A 22,409-nucleotide genomic window follows, 5' to 3' on the forward strand; every position below is an offset into this window, starting at 1 on the left:
TTCATCAGAAAAAAGTCTAAATAATCCACACTTCCAAAGTTGGTAGCAATTCCATAGGATAAATGCTTTGGTGTTGAGTATTTTGAATAAATGCCAATATCAGACTGCCCTTGGTAATGACCCACCACTGACCTTGTGTACAGCCTAAGAAAAAGTCAGAGTAGAAAACATTATTGACTGAAGCCAAATATAACTCTGTCAAGGATCACCAATGTCATCAGTGGGGATTTTGGTAAAACAAGGAAGTCACCGCTGCTGGATCATGAATTTGCTCTAATACATTTCCTTTTGTTTTCTTAATTACAAAAGGCCTAAAAGTAAACAGTAATAAAAATTTCATACATTTTAATTTCTACAGCACAACTCTGTGAAGCATTTTAAAATTTTAAGTAGCTCCAGCCAACTTTATATTAAAATTGAGATCTGTAGACCAAACAGAAAACCAGTGCTTAAGACATTGCTGTCACAGTCATGTTTAAAAACGATATGGTACATTTCCAAAATGTCAGAAAAAAAAAACAACCCATCAAGTATTTTTTAATATTCTAAACTATACATATTAACAACCTGGATGAAAATTAATCACATTCATGTTTTGGAAGACCTATTTCAAACATTTAAAAGTTCTAGGAATTAAAACACTGACCCCTGGTTAGTACTTGCATGTAACCACCTATCTGAAGTTTTATCTACTCACAAGAACATCTGCTTTGCCACTTAGGCCCTTCCCATAGTCGTCAGTTGCAATGACTTGAAACTTGAAGTAAGACCTCCTCATATTATGGAAGAGCATAGCCGTTTTGATAAGCCCTGTGTATGTTTCCACCACGAATCCTTCTTTTCCCTCTTTAATTGGTGGTATTATGAGTCTGTATGCCATGGCACTATAATTGCCGGTATCTTTATCAGTAGCCTAGGAGGGAAAAAACACAGGTTATAAATAAGCAGGAAAAAAATAACCTTTGTTAAAGGGCTTATTTATGTTTGTAAGACAGTTTGTATTTCTTGTGTAATAATAACACAATAAAGCCCTCCTAAGGTTATATTTTTCTAGATGCTGTTATATAGATTTATAGACTTTGTGTACACAGGGTTGAATGGCTATTATGAGAAGGATAATGACTATTAAACTGTGAATACAAGGGACAGAGACACTAACTCAGTCCAGTTGATGAACCAAGTGTTTTGATTGGCATGTTTCATGGGTTCAACTCTGGGCTGAGATCCAAAATGGTGTAAGGATGAAACTGTTTACCTAAACATTGTCTTGTGTAATAGGCATAGCATGTGATTGTGCTTTTGATCTAACCTACTTCCTAAAGGGAAAAAAATAATGTATTAAAATATCTCAAATGACAACAGGACAGTGTTCAGATCTTTTAAACAATAAATCTATTTTTTTTTTTTTTGTGGTACGCAGGCGTCTCACTGTTGTGGCCTCTCCCGTTGCGGAGCACAGGCTCTGGACGCGCAGGCTCAGCAGCCATGGCTCACGGGCCCAGCCGCTCCGCGGCATGTGGGATCTTCCCGGACCAGGGCACGAACCCGTGTCCCCTGCATCGGCAGGTGGACTCTCAACCACTGTGCCACCAGGGAAGCCCTAAATCTAGATATATATATGAAGAGATCCTAATTAGTTAGTGCCATATCAAAATTAGAGAGGGTTAGAATACCAATCCAGCTTCCTTTTTCATTAGCTTGTATCCTGATTAACCAATTTTTTTTCCTGGTTGTAGGTACTTATGTTCTACATGTTGAGGTTTCTTCACATTTAGAATTTTAAAAGAAATAGTTGCTTAGAATACTTTTTTAAAAATAAAGCTGTGAGCATAATAATATTAGCCTGGCTCTATGGTTTCTACTTCAGGGAAATTTTTCAGAATGCCAATTTGAGAATTATGTCACAGTGAAATATTTGAAAGTGGAATGGTGGATGAGATAGTTTTAGTGAATTTATACAAGGCTATGTAACTTTATTCATGATACTAGATGGGTAACATTTATATTTTAATTATTATAATTACTATTTTTATTATCTGGTTATTCTTATTTTATTAAATATTATTGTTAAATATCAGATATCAAGCATTTATGATTTACCATTACAATGCTAATAATTCTACAAAAATAATTTTGTTCAACAAAACTAAAATTCTCTGAGGAATATATTATTCTAGTTACATAAATTAGTGCCGTCCAATAGAATTTTCTGCAATGATGGAAATACTCTACATGTCCTCTGTCCAATGCAGTGGTCACTAGCCACATATGACCACTGAACACTTGAAATGAGGCTAATATGACCAAGGCAGTGAAATGTGAATTTTTTATTAAATGTAAATAGCCAAAGACTATAAAGTAAGTGGTAAAGTTGGGCTACAAATAATGACAATAATAGTAAATAATAGCAAATGTGTGTTGAGATTCAGCATAAGTTTGAATCTCTAGCTTTAAATCCTATATATGTGCTTAACCATTTAAAACATTTCAGGATAAATTTATCTGTTAGACAAGGTAACTTAAAGTAAAAAAAATCCAGATATTTTGCTTCAGGATAAAATATTTCTTGAAATTCGTAAGTTAAAATTCTCAGCTTTAGAATAGGACAAGCTCGAGCTACCAGCTCATCTCTTTAAATGCTCCGTATGTTTTACATAACGGCAGAGCTTAGTTTTTGCATTAGAGGAACAGTAATTAGATTCCAACATAGGTCACATTATCACTAAAGAGAAAAAAAAGAAAGAAAAATAGTTATCAAAGTGTTTATTTTTAAGCTTTGAATCCAGGTTTTTATTCATTTAACAAAGTATAAAATAAGAAATAAAAAGCACATTCCCAACTAAAATTAAAATCAGTTTGAATTAAGTAATCAAAGACATTTCTTTCATATACTGTGAGCAAATTTAAGACATGCTGAATCAGTCAAAGATTAGGCTGAATATTATCCTTTCACTTATGATTAACATAGGTATTTCCCCTGAAATAAACATTTTACCATTAATGCAAACTTTATTGAGGTATAAGAAACTGGCACAAAAATGTACAAATCATAAATACACAGCTCAATAAAAATTTGCAAAATATACACATCCAATGGACCAGCACCTGCATCAAGAAATCAAACATTACCACCATCCCAGAACGTCCATCATGTCCTTCCAGCCATACCCAGTTCGCCAGAGAAACCACTATCCTGATTTCTAACACCATTGATTAGTTATGCTTATTTTTAAACTTTATATTGATGGAATCACAATACATGGTCTGTTTCCTGTCTGACTTCTTCTACTCAATTTTGTGTTGTAAGATTGTAAACCTCAATATTTTAAAATAAACCCTGTAACACAACATAATCACATTTAGAAAAGAAAAGGCAGTTAAAGAAAAATCATCATGATTGCTTGGTATATTAAGCCTCTTTGCACAGTTCTTACTGATTAACTTCCATTTCAATAAACAAGTAATTTCACTTTGCTCTATTCCTAATTTATTAAATTATTATAACCACAAAGTGCCATATTTTACCTTAACAGATTAAGGTGTTTTTAAATATACTTTTCCTGAAACAAATAATCATTTAATACAAAAGTTTGGGTAACTCAGAAATATCTTTTTTAAATGATTTTCCCTAGTACCTTAGTAGCAAATTGTCAAAAATGAGATACAGGGTTTAAAAAAATCATGTTTACTGGACCTTTTTTTTTTTAATTGAATGAAAGATTTCTTAAATTCTATAGTGCTTTACAATTTTCAAAACTTTCACACAGATGATTTTATATAATCCCATTATAACCACTTTTTTTTTTTCTCCTACTCCTATATTGCCCCTCTCCCCTTCCCTCTTTCCACTGGTAACCACTGGATTGTCCTCTATATCTGTGAGTCTGCTTCTTTTGTGGGTTTTTTTTTTTCAAATATATAAAACTTTACTGTCATATGTATGTTGTTAGTAATGACTCCACTTTAAATTTTTAATCTTTGAGTAGGTTTGATCCTCTTTGGAATCTGAAAAGATCTTATTTCAGAAAACACACATGAGGATAGTTGCCAGAACCATTAGCAGTCTTTCAAATCTACCCCCTCTCTCCCAAGTATAGTTGAAACTAACAAGTTAAAACATGAGTGATAAAAATTCCAGTAGGTACTCTACTTATGATCAATTTAAAGGCTTATTAAGTTTAACTTTGTCTATTCAATTTCAATAAACACATGATTTAAAACAAAAACCTATATGCAGTTGACCCTTGCACAACTGGGTTTGAACTGCGGAGGGTCCACTTAAAGTCAGTGACTGAGGCTGGGTCAGTCTCAGGTTAACAACCTGTCAAGTGCTCTTTAAACCACAAAGTCCATTTACATTATTTGTGTAATGTTATGTTATAGCTGCTGTGGCGAGCTAACTTTTATTGAGCTATTATGATTTTCCAGGTGCTATGTAAATACTTTTCATACATAATCTCATGCCATCCCTTCTTTTAAGTTTTTTTTTTTTTTTTTTCGGTACGCAGGCTTCTCACTGTTGTGGCCTCTCCCGTTGAGGAGCACAGGCTCACGGGCCCAGCCGCTCCGCGGCATGTGGGATGTTCCCGGACCGGGGCACGAACCCATGTCCCCTGCATCGGCAGGTGGACTCTCAACCACTGCGCCACCAGGGAAGCCCTTGAGTAAGTTTTATTGTTATTATTTTATAGGTGAAGAGATGGAGGCACAGAGAGATTAGTAAGTTGCTCGTAATCACAAAGATAGTTGATAGCAAAGTTGGGTAAGTCTCATTCTAAAACCTATACTATAACCACTACATTCAATATGTCAGAATAAGTACCAGGACTAAAATCCCAGTGAAAACAACATTAAATGCTAGATAAATGATCTTCAGAATTTTTCCTAGACATATCAAGGAGATAGAAAGACAATAATAAATATGCAGGTCAACAACCAAGAGAAAGCAAGAATACAAATAGCTTAGTACTGATGGTAGTTTCACCTAGAGGGTTTCTTCTGATCTAGGTGAACTTAAAATTTAATTTATGAGGTCTTGAGTGGCTCAGAGAATAGGAGGCAAGACCGAAGGCCCACGCATAGAAGTTAGTCTAAAGACTTCACTCTCAAGAATGCTAAATTCTCACTTTAAGGGTGAATGAGAAAGTCATCTCTCCTTTCCAGCAACCACTGCCACTACCACCCAAAACTAAAAAGAAAACTGCCTGGTTTAAACCTTGATGTTGAATGCAGTGCAGAAAAAAGAAACAACCAAACAACAACAACAGAAAACAAAAACAAAAAAACCCCAAAACTTCCTTGAGACTCAATCCATAACCAACACAAGCCTTCATCGGAGTTTGTAGCCTTCATTCACACACTACCAATTCCCTCAACTCAAGGATAAACCACAGTATTCTCAATTTGTAAATTCGGTGGTCCTGAGCTCTACCTGAATGAACAGAAAACCCACAACTGAGAATTTGAGAAACTGGTCTTTGATAATGGCCTAGCCTCCTCACAGAAGCAAGCACTTTTTCAAAACAGCTACCTCCAACATATGCCTCAAAGAATTCTAACAAATAAGTTGCAAGAAAGATGAAAACTTAAAGTCACATAATTCTCAAAATGAACAAGAAACAAAATACCACGAATAAAGAGTCTGTTGTGATAAAAAATGAAAGTCGAACCCACAAAGGCTTTAGATATTTGAATTAGTGGACAGAGAGCATAAAGTAAATGAACAATATGTTCCACTAAACAACAGTGATCTTTAAAATACAAATAAAATGAGAATAGTTGAACTTAAGTAAAATATATTTTCTAGAAATGAAAAAAAAATAATTGAAATAAAAAGCTCATAAATGAAGTTGTTAGAAGGTTAGGCATAGGGCACAAGAGTATTAGTGAACTAAATGACAGAGCAAAAGTTAGGCCTGATGCATTCTGCGGGACTAAGTACCAGTTTGGAAGGAAAAGCTTTGCCTAAAATGTCATTAGTGAACTCAAGCATGAATGGAGCAAAAGAGCCAAGAGGTTAGAGCCAAGAGGTTTTTTCTTAAATAAATAAACTATTGTGTATATAACCTGCATTGTTTCCTTAAAAATGGGAAAACATTCATAGAGATATTCTATGAAAGGGGAAAAAAATTATAAATCTAGTCCATCATTTTTTAGATAGTAATAAGGGGACATCTAACAAGTTTGGCTAAACGAATGTCTAAAAATTAAAACTGATCTATCATGAAAACTCTAAGTGAATCAAATTTACTAAAGAATGAATGTCACTTTATTTATAACATCAGTTTCTTTATAATCAAAACTTTATACTGGGTTCCTGACACAGCCATTATTATGTAGAAGAGGTGACTCTGGAAGATCTGACTCACTGACTTTTGTGAGTTTCTCTTAGTGAGCAAAATCAGGAAAGTTATGTCTAGAGCTGTTTTTAAAAAATGAAAGTCAGAAATGAATATTATAATTATATTTGCTGTAATTATATTTTTAAATGAAGGTTAAGACACAGGAAACCACTTATGCATTTCTAAGACCTCATCTGGAAATTTTAATGCACACAGGTGCCCAACATTAAGAGAAAATCACCAAATAACTGCTTCTATCATACAGGGGAGTAGGTGAGCCCATTAATTTTCTCACAGCCTAAATAACTGTTCCCCTCTGTTGCCTAAATGAATACTATGGAAGCAGAAATATTAGTGGAATAATTAGTGATATCCAAAGAACTTCCAAAGCCCATTAAAGTCCAATAATGCTAACTTTAACTTTTGCTTCTCAATTAGACCCCGTTTTAACAGTTAACAGCACTGAAGGCTCACTCTCCCTGAAATAGAGTGTAAATATTTTTGAATGTCGGGGTAAAAGTTCTCAAATCTCACATTACCACGACTAATGTCAGTATGTCAAGCTGTGTTTGTAAGGGACAAAATGGCTCTTGCATTTTTAGAAACTACAAAGAAACCTTCATTTTAAAGCCCTTAAAGGCAATATGTCCAACATATAATAAAATATAAATAAGGAAAGTGTCAGGTAGATTGATCTAGTTAGAAGGCTATTTAAGACTTCTGTAAAAATGAAAACAAAAAAAAAGAGAGGAAAGAAACATTTTAAATAAGAAATCTTAGTATTTAATTTTTATAAGAACATCAAAAAAAGGACCATAGTCCAATAAAATAATCTCTAATTTCAATATGCCCATTAATCATTTACTTAATTATAGTTAAGTAAAAGTCTAATGTAATTCAGAGATATTCTAATGAGTAAAACACAACTTGGTGTAGAAACAACAATTTAATAATGGTTTGTAAGATCATGCAACACAGAATTACAGAATTTTCAGGGGTTTTATTATTATTTTATCCTAGTTAGAATTTGCCAGTTTACTCTTAAGTTAAAGAGTGGTGGCAAATATCACACAGTAGTATCTATTTGAAAAATTAAAGAGAGAAACTGACCTGAAGATTAGCAAAATATTCCTTTTATAATTTTTTTAAAGTTATACATTGAAACATTCTGTATTACAGAAGGCATGAGAGTTCAAAATAATCAAGTCCTGCATTTATGTAATAACTGAAACATTTTTTTAGTTTTATTTCCATTTCCTTATAAAATATATTCAAAAATAAATATTATCTCAAAAAATAATTTATTCTTTTCATCATTGCTAATATAATGTGATCATATATTCTTCAATGATGCTTTGAAATGAACTCTGAAATCATTTTTTCTAACTTCTCATTCATGTGGAAAAGAAAGAAATTGCACTCTATTCAACAGGCATAGTATGAAAAGAAAATACAGGCACAATCTCAGTCCTCTCTTTGAGAGAGGAAACTAGTTTTTAAAGTTGATTTTGGATCATAAAATATTATGGATTTTTACCAAAAACTTACTTATATTAAAATGTTTAAGAAATTTGTACTTTTGCAGAAATTCTGTAGTTACAAATCCTAAATCTTTCCATATTCAAAAGAAATTAAATGACGTATTCATTATCTCTTTCTGGTTCTTTCTTAGTTACATTACATTTGATCAATCCAAACCAATTTTAGTTTCTTCTCATCTCCCACCCTCCTAGTCCTTCTTCTGGCTACCATACTTGATCCTCCTTCTGTCTTCTCTTTGCCTGGTAAGGGCATCAGTACCTATGGATTGAACTGAGCTAAAAATCTCAGTAGACACTTCAACTGTCTTATCTCACACCTTGCCTTTCTACTCTCAGTCCATCAGCAAGCCCTCTGAGTTCTACTATGAAATCCTTCTCACTTCAGTGACTATCCATGAAGCTGATATTGCCCAAAATCAGGCTCTCCTATCACATTTTTAAATTCAGCAATAGCTTAAAAATGATAACTCACACCTCCCAGAAGATGAACTTTAAGACAAGTCCATGAAATATTCACAATCTGATCCCAGTTTAACATTTCAATTTCTTGCCCTACATTTATTCTATTTATATTTCTCCAAAACCAATCACATTACCTACTTTTTTTTTCCTGAACAATCTATGTTCTTTCATGATTCCAGGCCTTTGCACACATGGCTTCTTCTCTCTTAAATGTCTCTTGTCTGCTAGGCCACATGATACTCACTCCTGGACTATACTATGGCATGCGTGTTTGCACACACACACATTGAATATATGTAATGTTGAATAAGGCACTAAAACCTCAGCTTAAATTACTGCTTTTCTGAAGGCTGGCCTGACTCCCCTAGGGAGTGCTGCTTCCACCTACATGTTTCCAGTAGTATATTTTATATTATTTTTAGTATAGCATTTACCTTTGCATATTACAATATTTAAGTGTCTTTATTACACATAAAGTGTGTTTCTATTCATATCTTTTATTCTAATATCATGTCCAGCAAGTGGTCAAATAATGTTTGGCTGAAATGTCAGTAGAAGCATACCAGAGATCAATATTTAGAAGTGACGGATGTGAGCTTGAATCTACCACTTATTAGCTATATGAGCTTGGGCAAATAACTTTCTAGGGCTTAGTTCCTCATTGTAAAATGAGGAAAATAGGACATGCTGAATAGGGTGGCTGTTGAATATTCACTGAGGTATGAAATGGAGTGCCTCGCACAAATAATCGAGATCATGTCATCTTTATGATTTTATAACTAGTATTCTCAGTCATTAATCAGCCATTGAGAATTTTGTTTATTTCAAACAAAAGAGAGTATATTTCCATTTCAGATAAAACATAGCATTAAGAGTAGGATAAAAAATTATGATAATCGGGGCTTCCCTGGTGGCACAGTGGTTGAGAGTCCACCTGCCGATGCAGGGGACACAGGTTCGTGCCCCAGTCCGGGAATATCCCACATGCCGCGGAGCGGCTGGGCCCGTGAGCCATGGCCGCTGAGCCTGCGCGTCCGGAGCCTGTGCTCCACAACGGGAGAGGCCACAACAGTGAGAGGCCCGTGTACCGCAAAAAAAAAAAAAAAAAATTATGATAATCAAGTAAAATTATTTACAAAGAGATAAAAAGCTGTAAATTTTGTAAAACCACCCCACAGAACATCAAAGTTAAAGCTTGAAAGACAGTTACTAGATAGCATTTATATGTAATAAAATAGCTAGTTTTTGTGTGTTTGTATGTTTGTTTTGTTTTGGCCAAAAAATAGCATTGGCCAACCTGTCTTTAACCTAATTGCCTTTGGCTAACTTGCTCTAATCTAAATAGTTCTTCAGCCAATGAAGAATTGGCACTGACAATGATTGAAATAATTAAATGTAGGTTGACTGTCAGCACTGAAAAAGAGTAATATATAGAAGATTATAATCAGGAAAGATCTGGGAAAACATCAGAGATAATCTGAAGGTATAACCAGTGTCCAGCATTGGGCTAAGCACTTTATGAATAGAGTATCATTTAATTTTCTTAACTCTGGGATGGGTAGAAGGAACTAAAGCCATTCTGTAAATGGTATTCCAAACTGTGGAAGACTCAGTATATGACCCCAAATCACACAGTTGGTGAGCAGAGTTTTAATCTTTGACTTTAAGGCCCATGAAGGATTTGCCAACAGACTTATTGTGCCTAGAGAAGTATGTGGTGGGGTGAAGATTATTTCCAGGCTCCTTGCTTCAGAGATAGCCCCTGTACTAAGCCGACAGATTTCATTAAAAATTGCACTTTAATATTTCTCAATTTTTTCCTTCTGTGCAGATACTATCAGAGTTCAGTAGGGATTAAATTAAGACAAGTAGCTTCATCTCCATATCTCTCTTTCAGGACAAAGCAGAACACAAACAGTGGCAGGAAATAGAGTTGTTTATATCCTTATCCTGGTCGTGCTGCTCCATTAAATGACATGTTGAAAGAGAATTCAATATTTTAATTGCATTTAGTGCTAATCAGACCCTTATAAATGTATGTGAGATTACACATTTTCACTGTGTTCTTTTCCTTTTCTCATTAGTTATCCCTAATTTTCATGATGATTATTAACATAACGTTAATATGCTCAGGAGGTGCCAGGAAAGATGAAGTTTCATGCTGTGATGCATTAAAGCCAGAGAAAGGACTGCTTCATGTTTCAACTTTTTAACAGATAGTTCATTTATAAACTTGAAAGATAAATTTTTTGCGTTCAGAATTTTCTATTAATACTTTTTCTTGGAGAAATGGTATTTTTGACCACGTCTATCTACAAGGGGGGAATTTAAGGGATGTCTTTAACATTCTTAAATTGCTGGACTTTTCCAGTCTGGGATTACTTTTTTTATATGGCTTTAGTACCTTCTTTCTGAAAAAGCCTATTTAAGAAATTTTACAGATATCTTAATTATGTTTCTATTTTAGTTAAAAGAACTTCAAGATTTTTTTTCTACTTCTCAGACATATGTTAGTTATTGAAGATAACCTCGTCCAATTTTGTGGTTTGCTATGGCATGGTATGGTATGATAAGGACCAAAAAAAAAAAAAAAAAACCCAATATGCCCTTTTTTAAAAATATTCTTTTTAAAACTGTCCTCTGGATAAGTTGATACTGGTACTATCTGAAGGCTGAAATTTCTCCTAGCTGTGCTGTTAGGCTTTGTTTCTCAAACGTCACGCCTGCATATATAGAGATTTTTTTCTTCTTAAATTTGCTATGGCTTCCTAAAAGGGAAATATCAAGCTATCGACAATTACTGATAAATAAAATATATACAAAAATACTTCATAATGCAGTGTTAAGATAATACTACTCATTTAAAACTTATAAATATGTTTCAAAAATATCAATATGATCATTGCTTATGTAAGAGAACTGACCACCTCATTTAAAATATGTAAGTTGAAAAAGTTATATTGATTACTTCTCATTGGGATAATATCTTAATATTAACTTTCAGCTTTTATAATTATTCTACCATTAAGGTAAGAAGAAAAATTAGTGGTCCATACTGATGCTAAAGGTGAGTTCTAGAAAGACATGCCCACTATTTGGTTTCAAGGGCAATGATAAAATACCTGAGCATTCAATAGAATTGTGTTTTTAATAACTTATATGCACTGTGCATGCTGAATTAAGAACATCTGGAGTCTGAGATTATGATTATCTTATAGGCAAAAAGAACTACTCAGATAAAATAACTAATAATGACTGTGAATATTTATTGAGAGATTTCTGGGAGACAGGCACTGTGTTCATGCTTTTTATGCATTTTTAAAATTTATAACAAAAGAAATTTGTTAGATAGTACTGCCATCACTTGTAGACATGATGCTTAGAGAAATTAAGAAATTTGTCCAAGGTTACACAGCCCAGTAGTGGTTAAAGGACAAAAATCCAGATTTGTGTTCTTCGTTATGCTTTTGGAAAAGATACAGATTTAAATATCAAAACTTCATTTTTATGGCCTTTATGTTTTTTATTCATTTACCTGATATTTCATAATCTTGGGATTTAGCATATTCATAATATTTGATTAAACTTTAATCAATATTGACTTAAGTGAAAAGTTCCCTAGTTCCCTAAGTCATTCCTGCTGTCATAGAAGGAGCAGAGGCATTCCTGTTCTATTCATTTCCTGCCTACAGAAGTACTTTTTTTGTACTTTTGGTCTCAGTCTCATCCCACTCTCTAATTTTAGCTCTAACCCAGAATTGTAAACCCACAAAAAGCCCCTCCCTCAAAAGTGGTTGTCTCAGTATCACCTGGCCTTGCCCTTGTTACTGAACCCTGCAGTGAGTGTGTTCTGAGCTCTCCTCCGGGGCCTTCTAGGTCTGGAAGGCACACTATATGTTTCCTGTGATGCTTGTTCTCTGCTGAGCACCTAAATCCTTCTTTCACCTGGTTCTTCTAAAACTTCAATCTGTTTCCTCTCACTTATTCTTCCTACTCAGCTCAGATTCTTGGTCAGTGCTCTATATCATAACATAACAGCAAGGCTTTTGCCTGTGCTCATGTGTCTTGCAAGGACTTCGCAATCTGTTTCTAACCTGTGGATACGATTACACAATTTTCAGGTCCAAATCTTATCTCTCTGGCTTACAATTTTGGATTCTGAAACCAAGAACCAGATAATCCCATGTGCTTGTTCATACCAACCTGCATTCTCTCTACCAATACTATCTTCCAGATTCAACCTACCATGCTTGATAACTGGCATTTCTCAGTCACAGCCACCAATAACATAGTGTCCCATCTTCCCAAAATATGCTTTCTTGCTAAAAATCAAAAGAAAACTATGTGGCATTGTTTCACTAAGAATTAAAAATAGATAATTCCTTAATATTAACTACACAGAGGGCTAATAAGAAAAATATGAACTCCTCTACTTTGGTCAGAATTATTTTACACCTTCCAAGAAAAACAGCTTGAATTACCAGAAAGTTGAATAACCTTCTACCTTTTGTTTTTATGAATTTGGCACTTTTTAAACATTTAAAATTTTTATTTTTATTTTTCAAATTATATCTCCAGACATAACCAGCATCTAGATCAAGAAATAGAGTGCGTTATCAGTCTCCTCCTAAGAATAACAACTATTCTGATTAGATTAGTTTTTCCTGTTTGTGGACTTTATATAAAGGGACTTAAAGAAATTTGTATTTTTGGTCTGAATTCATTTGCTCACATATATTAATGTATGTACTGTTGCTGGACATTGAGGTTGTTTGCAGCTTTTTGATTTTACAGACAGTTAACGTATTTACAAATAGTGGATTTTTTGTACATATCTCTTATGAGCATATGTATTCATTTTTGTTGTGTAAAAACTCAGGAGTAGAAATTATGAATTAGGGGATATGCATATGTTCACACTTAGTAGATGATGTCAAACTGTTTTCCAAAATATTGTTCCAATTTATAACCCTTTGGCAATATCTGAGAAATTCAGTTGTTTTGAAATTTGGTTTTGTCTTTTTTATTTTAGCTATCCTGGTGAACATGTGGTGATTTCTTACGGTTTATTTTGTAATTCCCTAGTAGTTAATAAAGTTGAATTCCTCTTTATACATTTTTTTGCCAATTTTTATATATTTATTCATGGTCTATTCCAGTCTGATTCCTATCTTTTTATCTTGAGCTCTTTGTTTTGTTCTGTTTTCACTCATCAGTTTGTTAGAGTTCTTATATACTCTGAAGTGGAGATCTTTGATATTGTCTTATAGCATATCTTCAGGTCTATTGGCTTCAGGTGGTAATAAAGTCTTTCAAATTACTATGAAACTCATTGACTTTGTCTTTTTATGGATCACTGGGATTGTAAGAGGCCATGACTCCTAGGAAAAAAAAAAATCCTGGGAACAAATAAAATGAGGCAGTATAAAAAGAGATATAAATTTATAAAAATTAGTGTAGCAACCACATAAAGTTTCAGGACCTACTTGATGAGAATTTCTAGAGTTTTACTATTCCTATTCATTAGAATGCATTTTTGTGATTGCAGACATTTCTGTGTCTGTTTTTGAAAAAAATTTGAAAAGTCTCTTTGTAATTCTCAGATATACAGTGACTTATTAACTAACCGATGTAAATTATATTCTCTTTATGTACATAGTCTTGCTCCAGGCCTGCTGGTTTTCATTAATGTAAATACATTAGAATTACTAGGGAGAGTCATCCATTCTTTATGACTTTTTTAGAAATGAATTTTCTTCAAAATACATTTTAGGGAAATCTAATACTTTACTCTTCTCATTGGCAGTACTAATAGGCAATTCAAAAATAAAGTGTATTTAGAGAAGTATGAATAAAAACCTTTTAAAAAGCTCACTTTTATCATTTTTGCTAAGATTGGTGTTATAGGTCTCCTGTGTCAGTTCAGTACAGCACAAAGTTAAATGGAGGTTTAAAGAATTTCAGAAGAATTTTCAGAAAATTTCGGAAGAATTCTGATTGTCAATATTCCTACCAGGTGATGGAAGATATGGTCCTTGAAACATAAAATAGGAATGTATATATAACCATCACCGCTCAACAACATATAAAATCTTCTACAAGAAAATGCAAGCTTGATTCAGAAGATAATATTCCACATCCATACCTTGGATTGTTAGACATATAATCGTCTGAAAGACATGCAAGCATTAAATACATTTCTAAGCTCACTAAAGTGTGATCAGACTTTGAAATATATGGGCCACCAATTAATTTAGGGAAGGTTAAATGATTTGGACATTCACGAAATAAACTACTTTTTCTTCATGTACATGCCTGATGGCTTGAAACCCATAAAAAGTTCTCAAACTCTCTTCTTTTAAGGTAATTTCCAGTTATGAGAGCTATTTTCCTCTACGTTTAAGGACCCCAAATTTGTCATTCTTCAGACATTTATAGCCTGTAAAAAAAATAGTCCCATTCCTATTTTAAGCAATAAAAATTAAGGCAATTCTTAAGTTACATTCAAACCAACAACTGTAAATTGAGTTACTACTACGTAAATGAGATGATTTTAGATCTCTCTTCTGGACAATAAAAAGACAGATTTTTGCAGAGAAGGGGAAGAGAAAGAGAGTAAAACATATATGTGGAATTATTTTATCTGGAAACTCCATTTGTGGCTACAAAGATAGATGTGGTCTTGTCCATGTATAATACTAGCAACAAAACTATAATTTTCTGCTTGTTCTGACCAAAAGAGGCAAATGTTATGCATCAGAAACTGGTGATGGTGCTATGTTCATATACCTCAACTTGCACAGGGGAAAATACAGGCTTAGAATGTATAGACTCTTAGACACAGAGTGGTTAGTAACCATCTGTTTGCATATACTCCATAGAATTCAAAAATAGACATGAGGTCTTTTCCAAAAATACATAAGATACAATAATATATAACAAAAATACACCAGTTGTTAGGAAAAAATAATTTTCTTGACATTTGGTTTCTCCAGAGTGGTTAAATCAATGGAAAACCATGATAGATTCATAAAGATATCACCAAATCTAAGCTTCTAATTTTGACAAGAAGGGAAATTACCAGAGAAATGATAGGTCCTGTCACTCTCAGTGCTGTAACCAAGCCCAAGAGTTTAATTTAAAGTGTATTTTACTTATCTGAAAGTCAATAATTCATTCAAGTATTACATGGAAAGTCTTGATTAAACATACTAAAAGGCATAACTACATGTAAAAATAAATAAAATTTCTAACACCACCTTAAGATGTTAAGCACCACCTTAAGATGTTAAGCACAATGTATCTATAATGTCATTAAGTTAGTGAGAAAGCATGATACTTGCTTAGATGAAATGTGAATTCTAGTAGAGAAAACAAGCACATAGATACATGATAACAATATAATATCTAAATTATATAGATAGATAGATAGATAGATAGTAATTCAGTTATAGGGTTATAGCCAAGAAGACAGTGAGCCCTCAGGCACCTGTGTGCATTCACTTGTTCAAGGTACAAACCATAGAAGGTTAGATGGCATGGTAATCATGAAGGAAACAAATGGTAAGATCTCCTAAGAAACATCACTCTTGAAACAATAAGTAGTGTTTGTATAAAGCTGGGTTTCCCAGAGTTGGCAAAGGGGAATCAAAATTACCATTTCATGGGAATTTCAGACTGGTACTTGTTTACATCTTTGTTATATGGAGCAACTAGGGAGAAATTGTCATAAAATAATCCACCAGCTTCAAGTGACCATAACTTCAAGTAAACCATAAAAACTGTGAAAAATAAGTGCTTTGGATTTCAGAATTTGACCTTTACAATGTAGTTCTCAAATATAACAATTCTCTTAGGGTACTTGGCTTTTTTTCCCCCACACTGTAATTTTCCTAAGGTAAATAACATGCAAACCATCAGAAGCGGTTATAGACGTTTAAGGGCACCTAGTTCTAAAGCAGTATTTGCATAAGAGAAGACAACTATGGCCCAGAGTGATGAAGTGTAACGTTCCATAGAGAGTTAAGAGCATATCTGGGACTGAATCCAAATGATGTGACTCCAGCCCAGCGCTGTTCTACCTGAGAGAACAGAGCATTGTCTCCGGGCTAGAGTGCCTGGCTATGAATCCTGGCTTCACTATGGCCTAGGTGTACACATTTGGCAGGTTACATATTGTTTCTGTGTCTCAGTGTTCTCATCTATAAATTGAGAATGATAATAGTAGTTACCTCATGGGCTTTCTGAGGGGAACACATGAGTTCCTTCCTGACAAGTGTCTAGAGTACTTAGCATTGTGTAAACACGGGGTAAGGGTTTGCTATTAGTACCAGTTTTGACATAAGCCAGGCATGAGTCTGGCCCAGTAAAAGATGCTACACTGGGGAAACACATGCTAAACCCTCATGGGTGTGCTGGAATTGTTTTCTGTCAGACCCATATGAGCAGGCAGAGGGCCAGGGAACAGGATCCCTCAGAGGCCCTTATCTCTGTCTAGAAACAAATTATGTTGCTCTCTGCATTGTTACTCTTGCATATTTCTATACTTTTTGCCACTAAGGAAATTTGCATCCTCTAACCATGGCTGTGGCTTTTTTCTCTCACCAGCGTCTTTCTGCTAAAATCTCTTGCTGTCATTCCAAGCTTATTTAGGCAATGTAATAAAGAATTAGAGATTGGTCAGAATGCTCCCTTTCTTGATGCTTTTTTGAAATATTACTTTCTTTCAGTCTATAAATTTCTTAAATCTGGCTTCTTTATTAACTCAAAGATGTAATGTTCACGGTCTTTTTGACTTTCAGTAGAAATCAAGTCTACATTTTAATTCAATTTTTCTGACACTGAATTTTTCATATCTGCAACTTATAAGGAGGGATTAATCCTTATTGCATTAACTTCTGGAAAATACCTTCATACTTCAGAAAGATTTAAATTACTCTTGATCACATTTAACTTGTCCCTATATTTGTATTAAATTAGGCTATCGGTTGCAGTTAAAAAGACATGCAATAAACTAGACAAATTAGTTAATAAATTGAAAAGTGTTTCTAAAACCAGATCTGACTTGTTACCTTAATAGAGGGGGTCATAATTCACAGAGGTCATCTCAATTTGAGAAGCAGTTAGTTGCCATGTTAATTATCTCCACTTTTTTCATAGGAACTTAATATGTTATTTTCTGCCAACATTCTACCCCTGCCAAGATACTATTCCTCACTTCCCATAGAAAGCAATGTGATACAGAGATTACAAGAAAAGGCCTTGAACTAAGGTAAACTTAAACTTTTAATTCTGACTTCATTGGTTACTGGCTGAGTAATACTTGGAAAGCTATATAACGTTACTAATCTTCAATTTTTCCAACAATAAAACAAGGAATAATTGCATCTACTTTATAGGTAAGTGTGTTTGTTTGTTTGTTTTATTCGTTTGCTTCTTTATTTAAACACTTTCGGTAGGCTAAAATAAAGAGGTTTTCACAGTTCTCAGAAAAGTAATAAAGACAAATAAATGGCAGCTATTGTTATTAACAAATAATATTCACTGACTGGTATTTTCCAACAGCCCAAGAGGGACAATATTCAAAGGTCTAGCTTAATCTTTCTTACCTCACACAGAAAATTTTGAATAATATGACAAATATTCATGACTTTTCAACCTTGTTTTTACTGGATAAATAGTTGCTGTTTTAAAGTTCTTTCTATATTCTGGAAACTGTTTCTTTGAGTTTTTTTTTTAAATATATGTTGTAAATATTTGCTTTCAGCTAATTGCTTGTATTTTAATCTTTTATGCTGTCTTTGTCATTGTAGTCCGTTATTCTGATGTAATGAAATTTATCAGTCATTTTTCATTAGCATATTTCAGTTATCAATGTTCAACAAAAAAAGAAAATTACAGACCAGTATCACTGATGAACATAGAGGCAAAAATACTCAACAAAATACTAGCAAACAGAATCCAACAACACATTAAAAGGATCATACACAATGATCAAGTGGGATTCATCCCAGGGATGCAAGGCTTCTTCAATATATGCAACTCAATCAATGTGATACAACATATTAACAAATTAAAGACTAAAAACTATATGATCATCTCAATAAATGGAGAAAAAGCTTTTGACAAAATTCAACACCCATTTATGATAAAAACTCTCCAGAAACTAGGCATAGAGGAAACCTACCTCAACATAATAAAGGCCATATACAACAAGCCCACAGCAAACATCATTCTCAATGGTAAAAAACTGAAAGCATTTCCTCTGTGATCAGGAACAAGAGAAGGATGTCCACTCTCACCACTATTATTCAACATAGTATTGGAAATTCGAGCCACGGCAATCAGAGAATAAAAAGAAATAAAAGGAATACAAATTGGCAAAAAAGAAGTAAAACTGTCACTGTTTGCAGATGACATGATACTATACACAGATAATCCTAAAGATGCCACCAGAACACTAGAGCTCATCAATGAATTTAGTAAAGTTGCAGGATACAAAATTAATACACAGAAATCTCTTGCATTCTAATACACTAACAACAAAAGATCAGAAAGAGAAATTAAGGAAACAATACCATTTACCACTGCAACAAAAAGAATAAAATACCTAGGAATAAACCTCCTGAGGAGGCAAAAGACTTGTACTCAGAAAACTATAAAACACTGATGAAGGAAATTAAAGATGACACAGAGGTGGAGAGATATATCATATTCTTGGATTAGAAGAATCAGTATTGTGAAAATGACTATACTACCCAAAGCAATCTACAGATTCAATGCAATCTTTATCAAATTACCAATGGCATTTTTCACAGAATTAAAACAAAATATTTTACAATTTGTATGGAAACACAAAAGACCTCAAATAGCCAAAGCAGTCTTGAGAAAGAAAAACGGAGCTGGAGGAATCAGGATCCTGGACTTCAGACTATACTACAAAGCTAAGTAATCAAGACAGCATGGTACTGGCACAAAAACAGAAATATAGATCAATGGTACAGGATAGAAAGCCCAGAGATAAACCCACACACCTATGGTCACCTAATCTATGACAAAGGAGGCAAGAATATACAATGGAGAAGAGACAGCCTCTTCAATAAGTGGTGCTGGGAAAACTGGAAAGCTATATGTAAAAGAATGAAATTAGAACACTCGCTAATACCATACACAAAAATAAATGCAAAATGGATTAAAGACCTAAATGTAAGATCAGACACTGTAAAACTCTTAGAGGAAAACATGGGAAGAACACTCTTTGACATAATCACAGCAAGATCTTTTTTGACCCACCTCCTATAGTAATGAAAATAAAAACAAGCAAATGGGGCCTAATTAAACTTAAAAGCTTTTGCACAGCAAAGAAAACCATAAATAAGACAAAAATACAACCCTGAGAATGGGAGAAAGTATTTGCAAACGAAGCAATGGACAAAGGATTAATCTCCAAAATATACAAGCAGCTCATGCAGCTCAACATCAAAAAACTGAACAACCCAATCCAAAAATGGGTGGAAGACCTAAATACATATTTCTCTAAAGAAGACATCCAGATGGCCAAGAGGCACATGATAAGATGCTCAATATCACTAATTATTAGAGAAATGCAAATCAAAACTATAATGAGGTACCATCACACACTTGTCAGAGTGGCCATCATCAAAAAATTTACAAACAATAAATGCTGGAGAGGGTGTGGAGAAAAGGGAAGCCTCTTGCACTGTTGATGGGAATGTAAATTGATACAGCCACTGTGGAGAATAGTATGGAGGTTCCTTAAAAAGCTAAAAATAGAACTATCTAATGACCCAGCAATCCCACTACTGGGCATATACCCTGAGAAAACCATAATTCAAAAAGTCACATGTGTTGGGCTTCCCTGGTGGCACAGTAGTTGAGAGTATGCCTGCCGATGCAGGGGACACGGGTTCGTGCCCCGGTCCGGGAAGATCCCACATGCCGTGGAGCGGCTGGGCCCGTGAGCCATGGCCACTGAGCCTGCGCGTCCGGAGCCTGTGCTCCGCAACGGGAGAGGCCACGACAGTGAGAGGCCCGTGTACCGCAAAAAAAAAAAAAAAAAAAAAAAGTCACATGTACCGCAATGTCCATTGCAGCATTATTTACAATAGCCAGGACATGGAAACAACCTAACTGTCCATTGACAGATGAACAGATATAGAAGATGTGGTACATATATAATGGAATATTACTCGGCCATAAAAAGGAATGAAATTGGGTCATTTATAGAGATGTGGATGGACCTAGAGTCTGTCATACAGAGTGAGGTAAGTCAGAAAGAGAAAAACAAATATCATATATTAATGCATATATGTGGAATCTTGAAAAATGGTACAGATGAACCTGTCTGCAGGGCAGGAAGAGAGACACAGATGTAGAGAATGGACATGTGGACACAGTGGGGGAAGGGGAGGGTGGGATGAATTGGGAGATTTGGTTTGACATAAATACACTACCATGTGTAATATAGAAAGCTACTGGGAACCTGCTATAAAGCACAGGGAGCTCAGCTTGGTGTTCTGTGATGACACAGATGGGTGGGATGGGGGTGGGGAGGGAGGTCCAAGAGGAAGGGGATATATGTATACATATAGCTGATTCACTTCATTTTACAGCAGAAACTAACACAACATTGTAAAGCAATCACTGTTTATCCATTCATCCATTACTGGACATATAGGTTGTTTCCACCTTTTAGCTATTGTGAATAATGCTGCTATGAACACTGATATACAAATACCTGTTTGAGTCCCTGCTTTCAATTCTTTTGGGTATATGCTAAGGGTGATACTTTTAAGGGACATTAATTCTTGTATTAAAGACTGAAGAGAAAAATTACAAGTTGATTTTCTTCTCTCTCTCCCTGCAATTAAAATGACTGATTGGTGTGATCAATGGAAATCAGTTTTGAAGAATCAGTTGTGACAGTTATCAGCATTAAACCATAGCAAATGTAGCAGGTAGTCCCTAATTAATTCTCTTGCTCTGTGTCCTTTGACACAATCCAGGAATTACTTTAACATGATATGAACATTCATATCATTGAGCCAGAATCCAAATCTTTACATGTGTGTTTAAATAAAAGCCTTAATAATTACCTGCTTTTTTGGTCTAGTTTATTAGAATGCTAACTCTATAAAGGCAGAGGACAGTCTGTTTTGTTTGCCTCTGTATTTTCAACACACACTAGGTATACAATGTATATTTTCTAAAAAAAAAAAAAAAAAAAGAACTTTAAATAGGTTTCTAAGCATATTAGGTATACCATTTCAGAGTGCACCCATACACAAACATATATATATATATATATACAAAATTTTCCTTCTTTTACTATCACTTATATTGAATAATTAATTTCAATAATGCTCTCATTGTGTTGCCTTTCTCCTAACATACTTTTAGTAATGCCTTTAATCCACTGTCCATATTTGAAAATAGTAAGTATTGTTTTATTCATTGATATTTTAGTCTCATATTTCTTAGTAAATCCTCTAATATGTTTCCTCTTACCGTTCCTACACATAACACAATTTTAAAAAAAATTTATCTTTATGATTTCATGATGGACTAAAAAAATTTAACTTGCGTGTATGGTGGATAAAATCTAACATTACCCCAATATTATACAGTAAGTGGTAAAAAGCCTCTTTCACAATCGTAGGCTGATTCCCTGTTTTTTAAATCATCTTCTGCCAAGATTTGGGCTTGGCTGGCCCTGATCCAGGGCTATTTCTAATAACATTTTTTGCTGCCCTAAGTATGAATTGAAAAGACTTGCTTAACTCACTTTCACTCCGATTAAATTTGTAAAGGAGAAGCTTCCAGGCTTCAAGGCTAAAGGCAGCATTTGAAAATGTTCACCACTGAAGATTTATTACCCCCATCACTTCCTAAGGTCCTTGCCTCCTATCACTGTTCCACAAACACACTCTGCACTTTGTTTTTTCTGGGTTTGGCTTTGTGTTTCCTCTGCTTAGACTATTCTCATTTGCACTTTGAGAAAGTCTAATGGCTCTTCAGTGCCACTCAAATTCTTCATCCCCCAGGA

General features: G+C 34.3%; 1 protein-coding gene across 1 annotated transcript in view; it reads right to left on the reverse strand.

Moving 5' to 3' along the window:
- Window positions 1-22,409, reverse strand: part of PCDH15 (protocadherin related 15) — a 1,039,293-nt gene that overhangs the window by 55,694 nt on the left and 961,190 nt on the right. The window contains exon 29 of the mRNA XM_067710150.1: window positions 698-913. Coding sequence (XP_067566251.1) covers window positions 698-913 — 216 coding nt within the window. The remainder of the gene's footprint in view (window positions 1-697; window positions 914-22,409) is intronic.

The sequence above is a fragment of the Pseudorca crassidens genome, chromosome 16 (genome assembly GCF_039906515.1).
Source record: "Pseudorca crassidens isolate mPseCra1 chromosome 16, mPseCra1.hap1, whole genome shotgun sequence".
In the NCBI taxonomy this organism is placed as follows: domain Eukaryota; kingdom Metazoa; phylum Chordata; class Mammalia; order Artiodactyla; family Delphinidae; genus Pseudorca; species Pseudorca crassidens.